Consider the following 7,263-nt stretch of genomic DNA (forward strand, 5'->3'; position numbering starts at 1 on the left):
GGGCGGGGGGGGCGCAGGACTCACTATCTCTGGATGCGGGAGACGACGGTGCTGAAGGCGGCCTGCACGTCGGCCGCCGAGCAGGTGCCCACCACGGGCAGCGCGTGCCGCTGCAGCACGTCGGACAGGAACTGTGGGGGGGGGGGTGCACCATGAGCAGCTGCCCCGGGGCCCCGCCCCACCTGCGGGAGGCTGCGCACCTGCCCCTGCCAGTCCGAGGTGTTGACCAGGATGATGTTCTCGGGGAGCTGCTCGTCGGAGACCAGGATGTGGTTCAGCTGGTCGTACACAGTCTTCCGGGGGATCTGCAGACACGGGCTGTCCGTGGGGCCGCCGCCTGCCTGGTCGGGGCCCAGGACCCCACCCTCGTCCAGCAGGCCCCAGGCCAGGCCGGCTGCACCCTCACCTGCAGTGGGCTCCGCGGGTCCGGGCAGCGCTCGCTGTCCAGGCTGTTGGCCCGCTCGTTCTGCGGCCGAGCCGGCTGCCGCTCCTTCAGGGAGGTGCTGCGGCCCCGGCGGCCGGCCGGCTTCCCCTCGGCCCTGGGCAGGACTCCGTCAGAGACCGAGGCGCCACCTCGGCCAGCCAGGCTCGCTGGGCCCCCAAGCCACCGGCCTGGGGCTGGGCTCCGCGCAGAGACCCCCAGCCGCTCACAGCCCGGCCTGATTGCACCCCCTCACCTGCTGGAGGGTAGGACCAGCGACTCGGTCTTCGTGACGCGCCCGCTGGGCGGCAGCCGCTCGGAGAATACGTCCAGGGGACAGCTGTCCACCCCGGGGCTGTCCTCGGGCTGCGCCGGCTGCTCCCCGGGGGCCGGGGGGGCGCTCTGTGGGACAGGGCAGCCATGGCATGTGCGCCCACTGCCCCACGCCTGCCATGCACGGAGCCTGCCACCCCGGGGCCCGTTCCCGTCCTCTCCAGGGCCCGCCTGGGAAGCCTCCAGGGCAGCTGAAGGGTGCACTACTGGGGGGCCCCAGATCTGTGCCCAGGAGCCCCAGTGTGTACTTACGTGAGCCACAGAGTCGGAGGTGCTGTCGCTTGGGGGCCGGCTCCCGGGGGCCCGCGTCCTCTCTGGCACGTCAGCCTGCGGGGCGAGGCAGGGCGGGCGGGTAAGGCTGGCGCCTCTGGGCAGAGGCTCGCAGTGGGACGGCAGGCAGCGGGGCTCACCGGGCTCGGGGGCGCCCTCTGGCTGCGGGTGCTGTGGAGACTCCCCACCTCTGTCTGTGAGCTGGAGTGTGAGAGGCCCTCGAAGTACGGCCTGCGGGGGGTGGGGGGTGCACATCAGACCCCGCCTGGGGCAGGGAGCCAGGCACAGTCCCCTGGCAAGGCACAGGGGGGCTGTCCCAGGGAGGCCGCAGTCGGCAGAGCGAGGTGTGGGGTGGCCGAGGGCCACAGACCTGGGGTCCAAGCAGAGGATGGGGGGCCTGGGCGGGCGGCCGAGGGCGGACCCGTCACCACAGGGCCAAGGGAGGGGCCAGGGCCGCAGTGCCAGCCGCCGCAGGGCCACAGCCTGGGGACACCGGCTGACCTACTGACCCTGCTGGCGCAAGCCCACCTGAGCTTCGGCTTTGGGGTGCTGAGGACGCTGTCGTCGTCCTCCATGTCGGGGCCGCTGTCGCTGGGGTCCGCGTCCAGCGCATCGTACAGGAGGTCCAGGTCCTCCTCCACCTCAGGGACACGCTCCGCGGGGTCCTGCTCCGAGTCCAGCACCTGGCCGAGGGCAGGCCATGGGGTGCCAACGAGCCGCAGGGCTGTCCACCCACCTGGCCCAGGCGGCCCCGGACGCAGGCCCAGGGAGAACACTGCACCCAGCACCCGCCCACCCGCCAAGGCCACCCAGCTGACCACTGCCCGCGTGCCAGCCTGCCACGGGCGGCAGGCCAGGCCGTCCTGCGGCGCCCCCGAGGGTCTGCGTGGCAGCCGGTGGTGGGCCACCGGAGGAGGGGCCCAGCCCTGGACGGTCCTGCAGGCCCCAGGCTGTCCTTGGAGAGCCCGCCCCGATCTGGGAGTGCCCAGCAGCCTGGGGCCCGCACACCGCACCCGCCCTCGGCCCCACCTGGGAGCCGCTATGGGAGGCCACGGAAGGGGCAGACCCTGAGGTCCCACCGAGAGGCGGGGGCTGTCCTGGCTGCAGCTCACGCGCAGGCCGGCAGGCGGGGCTGTTCGGGTCACCTCTTGCCTCCACGTCCCTCACCCAGGGCACCCAACCAGCGGTGGGTGAGGTGTGGCCATGGGCAGCGAGGCCGAGGCCCAGCCCGCCCGCCCGCCCGCCCGCCCGCCAGGCCTCACCTCGTCGGACACCTTGAACCTCCGCAGCAGAGCCACCACCTTCTGCTTGAAGTTCTGCTGCTGCAACACAGGCGAGCGAGTGGGCCCCAGCGCCTGGCCCCCGCGCCCCCGCCCCGCCCCAGGTACAGCCTGCAGAAGCCCCCGCCCTGGGCGGGGCAGCCTGGCTCCAGACACAGAGCAAGGTGGGGCCCTGCTCCCCGCTGTGGGAAGGGGCACTGGGACTGTAGCCCACTGTGCCCCAGAGGGCACGTGGGTGGAGACCTGTGGCAGTGGACACTGGGATGGACACAGCTGACAGGCCCTCCCGGCCCCAGGGACCCCGGGCCGGTAGACTGCACAGAAGCGGGCCCACCCGGGCAGCCGCCCCATGTGCCCACGGCCTGGACTGGCAGCCCTGGAGGCCAGCGAACCCCGGTCTGGGAGGCCACTGCTGAGGCCATTGCCCTGGGAGGCCAGATAACGCAGGGCCATGGCATCTGGGGAAGACAGAGTCCAGTGCAGCCGCCAGGCCCTGGGCCGGCGTCCAGCCCCGCGTCCAGCCCCTTGGCGTCCCGCCCCAGCCCCAGGGTTAGTAAAACCAGCTGCACCAACCCTGGTCATGGACGCCGTTCTTACTATCGAGCGCCGCTGCTTCCCGGGCTTCCCCACGTCAAAGTCGTCCTCATCCAGGTCCTGCAGGGGCACGCGCCTGAGGCCACGAGCCCGCCTCCCCCGCTGGCCACGGCCCCCCGCCCCCGCCAGCCTCAGCCCTCCGCGGCCGCTCTGGAGCGCTGTCCTGGTGCCCAGGGAGCCCGCTGACGCACCACGGGGCCCCGGGGCCTCTGGCGCCCTCGCCCCGCCCCCGGGGCAGCTACCTGGCCCTGCGCGGCGTCGTCGCTGGCGTCCTGCTCGGAGGAGAAGCTCTCGTCCTCCTCCTCGGAGTCGTTGTCTGCGGGGGGGGCACGGAAGGGGCAGACCCCGAGGTTCCGCCGGTGTCCTGGTGACAGGCCCGCCTGCCGGGGCCCCCACGCCCCCACCCCCACGCAGGCGCCACCTGTGGACTTGGCCTTGGGGCCGGCCTGCATGGCACTGTCCTCGTGGTCGATGGGCTGGCTCGACAGGGAGAAGATCCAGATCTCGGCCACCCGCACGGCGGCCTCCTTCACGTCGCTGCACAAGCCCAGCACCTGGCCGCCCTCAGGGGGGTGCTGTAGCACCTGGGGACAGGGCGGCTCTGGGGGCGCTGAGCACCTCGCCAGGCCCACCCCTGCCCCGCCTCCCGAGCGGGCGCCCCAGGACAGCACGCAGGCCACGGCTGAGGGGCCAGCAGCAGCCCCAGTGGGTGGGCAGTTAGCCGCTGGCCGTCAAACCTGCTGCCCAGCCCCAAGCTGGCCGGCACCTGGCCAGGCCTGTCCCAAGAGTGAGAAGCTGGTCACCCCCACCCAGGGCCCCGTCCAGGCGTCGGCTCCTCAGAAAGGGGTGCCCGCCACCACCCTGGCAGCTGCTCGGAAGGGCCGGCGGGCAGCAGTGGGCCAGCATGGGGGCCGCCGCCCAGGGCTCACGCCTGCACGGCCGATCCGGCGAGGGGCGGGGCCCTCCCCCTTCGGGGGGCCCGGCCTTCCCGCAGGGCAGCTGAGGCCGGCTCCGCCCGGTGCTCACCTCGGCCATGTCGATGGAGCCGGCGGCCAGCGTCTTGTAGCCCAGGATGGTGCGGTGCTTGTAGCGCTTCCTGCGCTGCAGCATGACCTGCAGCCGGTTGCCCTCCCTCTTCAGGAAGTGGGGGTACTGCGGGCAGGAGACGGTCGGTCCGGGCCGCTCCGGGAGCCTGCCGCCCTCAGCGGCCCTGCTCGGGGCCGCATGCAGAGACCAGCAGAGGACCGAGGCCTCCGGGCATGCAGGCAGGAGGGGCCGCGGGACTCCAAAGCCCAGGGCTGGGGGCAGACCTGGGGCAGGCAGGGCTGGGGAGGCCCACCTGCAGCGAGAAGGTCAGGGCCAGGTCTGTCTCCACGTGTCCACTGGGGGGCAGCACGATCTCATGGGACCGCAGGACGCGCTTGGAGCCCTGGGGGAGGGGACAGGCAGGTGGGGTGCAGAGCGGATGGGTGGAGGGGGCTAGAGTGAGGGGAGCCAGGCGCGAGGGGGGGCTGGGCAGGGGCGGGCAGCACAGGGGCCGCTCTGGCTGGGACCAGGCCGTGCAGCGGGTGCTGTAGGGCAAGGCCTGCAAAGTGTGACCGGCCTGGGGGAACTGGCCACACGGCAGCCTGGAGGCTGCAGCGGCCACACAGCAGACTGGGCCCTCCCCTCCCCCGACCCACGAGGCCACAGGGGGCTGGCAGGAGGGGAGGCCCAAGAGTGACCACAGCATGCGTGCCTGCTCCGGGCCTCCGGGGCGCTGGGCACTCCTGCCCCACGGCGACAGGCCTGCACCCTCAGGGCCAGCCCGCCCCAGCGTGGGGGCAGGGCCCACTCCCCCTCCCGGCCGCCAGGAGGGGGTCCAGGGACGCTGACCTGCATCTTGACCGCAATCACCACGGAGATGAGCTCCTTCTCCAGCCCCTTGAAGACCACTAGCTTCTTCAGTGTCAGGCTGCACAGCCTGCGGGCGGGGGCAGCTTAGCAGGGCCGGGGCCCCCAGGGGCCAGCCAGCCCGCCACCCACCCCAGGGCCTTCCCAAGGTGGCAGCTGGGCAGGAGGCCCCGCCCGCACCCCACTCTGCTTGGAAACTGGGTGCGAGGCACATGCAGCCCCGTGAGGGCTCGCGGCTGAGGACACGGCGCCGCGCACACTGTCATGGCCAGTGCCCAGGCCCCACCGCTCACACAAGAGGCCGGGCCTCCCCCACCCTGCCTGGTGTGCCCCAGAGTGCAGCACGTCTGCGCCCAGCAGCTGCCCCTGGGGGTGCAGTGGCCGCCGCAGCCCCGCCCGTCCCACAGGCCCGCTCCCCTCCAGAGTCAGAGCCCCACGGCCCTCGAGCAGCGAGGGGGCCCCACAGGCCAGGCGACCTGACCGCCCCACGGGGGCACTGGCCTCCATGCCATAGCCTCAGGGAGCCGCACCCAGGCGGAGGAGGTCAGACCCACCCCAGGAAAGTAAAGATGGGGTCTCAGTCCCTGACGTGAACCCCAAGTGGAAGACACCCTGGCCCGCGCCGGCCGGTGTGCCCCTGGCCGCAGCCCTCCGCCCTCCCGGGGCCAGTGCCCCACAGAGCCCCGCGGGGCAGACACGCACAGGGCCCGCCGGCTGCGCGGACGAGCGTGGCGTCAGGCCAGGGCGGCGCAGCTGGGGTCCCTCCAGGCAGAAACGCCTCCACCCGGGGGTGGCCACAGGCCAGGGTGCAGCGGAGGGGAGGCGGCCGACAAAGGGCCAGTGTCCGCACACCAAGGGACAAAGGGGCCCAGACGCACAGCCGGGCAAGCAGGGGGGCAGCGTGGGCAGAGCGCGTGACCCTGGCCGCAGGCCCCACCGTCCAGCACACCCCACACCAGGGCAGCGCATGCATCCTGCCCCCAGGGTCACGGCAGCCACGCGGGACCTGTGGGGTGGCCCCTCATGGCTCCCGTCTGGGTCCCGGTGGGCACTGTCAGTGGGGCCAGGGCCATCACTGCACAACACTGCCCAGGAGCCCGCTGCCAGCTGACTGCAGCCCGCCGTCACCCGTGCCTAGGCAGGACCTTTCCCGCAGATGGCCGTGCTGGAGCCTGGCTCTCAGGCCAGAGACCGCGGCGGGGCGGGGGGTGGGGGGCAGCGCAGGAGGCCAGCCGGGGCAGCGCCCTGCTGTGGGCACCAGCCAAGCCCCTTGGGGTGTGTAGCCAACAGCCCTGCTCTGGGCAAACCGGCCCAGGGCCAGGCTGGTGCTCTGGGTGCCTGGGGGCACCCACGTCTGAGCAGGCGAGGAACCCAGGCCCCTGGGCGTCCAGCAGGCCATGGCCCCTGGACAGGGGATGGACCCCGACCACAGGCAGGCCAGATTTCTCCATGGCCTCCCTCACTCCCAGCACCCAGGCCAAGCCTGCGCCCGACCCACTCACCCCGCTCCTCCTGGGCAGGCCGCAGGGGCCGGCAGCAGCACCCCCGACACGGAGCGGGACAGGCTTCCTCTGCCCACAGCACGACACCAACACGTGAGGGACTCCAACATACAGAGAATACCCCAGCACAAGGGAACTCCCACAGGGGATACCCCAACACGTGGGACACCCCAATGGGACACGCCAACCAAGGAGAACACTCCTGCACACAGGAACACCTAGCCTGAGCAACCCCAACGAGGGGGCAACCCAGTATGTGGGGGGTCACCCTAGTGCATGGATGCACCCCAGCACAGGGGACCTCCGACATGGAAGGACACCCCGGCACGGAAAGGACATCCCAGCGTGGGGGCCGGCGCCTGAGGCCAGGAGCGTGTGTCCGCCCAGCAGGGGCAGTGCAGGCAGTGCAGGAGACCGGCCAGCATCCAGGGCCCGAGGGCACAGCTGCCGGAGGCCAGGAAGGAGCCATAGCCATGCCCACTCAGGCAAAGCAGGCTGGGCAGCAGGGAGCCAGTGACCCCAAGAGCTGCCAGGGAGCCCCAGCCATGGCCCTCCCCACCTCCAGGGCCAGGCCCAAAGTGGGGTGCAGCCCCCACACCACAGGGACCCAGCCACCAGCAGAGAGCCAGGCTGGCCCACAGACCCGGGGTGCCCTGACCACAGCTCCGGGAACCTGGAGGAGGCACGGTCCGGGCGGGGGGCTTCCCACAGGCCAGCAAGCTCCCCTCCACCCCACGACAGCCATCGCAGCTCAGGCCATGAGGGGAAGGCGAGGGGTGGCCCCAGGTGAGGAGCCCTCAGAGCAGACCCCAGAGTGTCCTGGGGCCGAGGCGGGCAAGGCCTCCTTGGCCGGCTCCACACAGGCCCTCTTGCTCCTTACCCCTCTGCAGGGGGACCGGGGCCTGCCAGGTGTCTACTGCCTAAAGCTGGCGGGTAGCGGGGGGAAGGGCACCCCAGGTGCAAGCTCTAA

At 72.5% G+C, this 7,263-nt stretch overlaps 1 protein-coding gene across 6 annotated transcripts in view; it reads right to left on the reverse strand.

The window, feature by feature from the left end:
- PACS2 (phosphofurin acidic cluster sorting protein 2) overlaps nt 1-6,471 on the reverse strand; it is a 12,625-nt gene extending 6,154 nt beyond the window's left edge. For 2 of the 6 annotated variants that reach the window (XM_012724510.1, XM_012724507.1), the window contains exons 1-15: nt 6,294-6,471; nt 4,774-4,861; nt 4,238-4,327; nt 3,925-4,050; nt 3,320-3,482; nt 3,141-3,214; nt 2,902-2,958; nt 2,287-2,346; nt 1,553-1,707; nt 1,165-1,255; nt 1,007-1,081; nt 678-823; nt 407-539; nt 201-305; nt 25-131 (exon numbers count right to left, since the gene is read on the reverse strand). In XM_012724510.1, coding sequence (XP_012579964.1) covers nt 25-131; nt 201-305; nt 407-539; nt 678-823; nt 1,007-1,081; nt 1,165-1,255; nt 1,553-1,707; nt 2,287-2,346; nt 2,902-2,958; nt 3,141-3,214; nt 3,320-3,482; nt 3,925-4,050; nt 4,238-4,327; nt 4,774-4,861; nt 6,294-6,403 — 1,580 coding nt within the window. In that variant the 5' untranslated portion in view covers nt 6,404-6,471. Of the gene's footprint in view, nt 1-24; nt 132-200; nt 306-406; nt 540-677; nt 824-1,006; nt 1,082-1,164; nt 1,256-1,552; nt 1,708-2,286; nt 2,347-2,877; nt 2,959-3,140; nt 3,215-3,319; nt 3,483-3,924; nt 4,051-4,237; nt 4,328-4,773; nt 4,862-6,293 lie in introns of all 6 variants that reach the window. The other 4 variants (XM_012724508.1, XM_012724506.1, XM_012724509.1 and 1 more) reach the window with 4 other exon arrangements.
- Nucleotides 6,472-7,263: the final 792 nt, after the last annotated feature.

Source organism: Condylura cristata, unplaced genomic scaffold (genome assembly GCF_000260355.1).
Source record: "Condylura cristata isolate star-nosed mole 26May11 unplaced genomic scaffold, ConCri1.0 scaffold00013, whole genome shotgun sequence".
Lineage (NCBI taxonomy): Eukaryota > Metazoa > Chordata > Mammalia > Eulipotyphla > Talpidae > Condylura > Condylura cristata.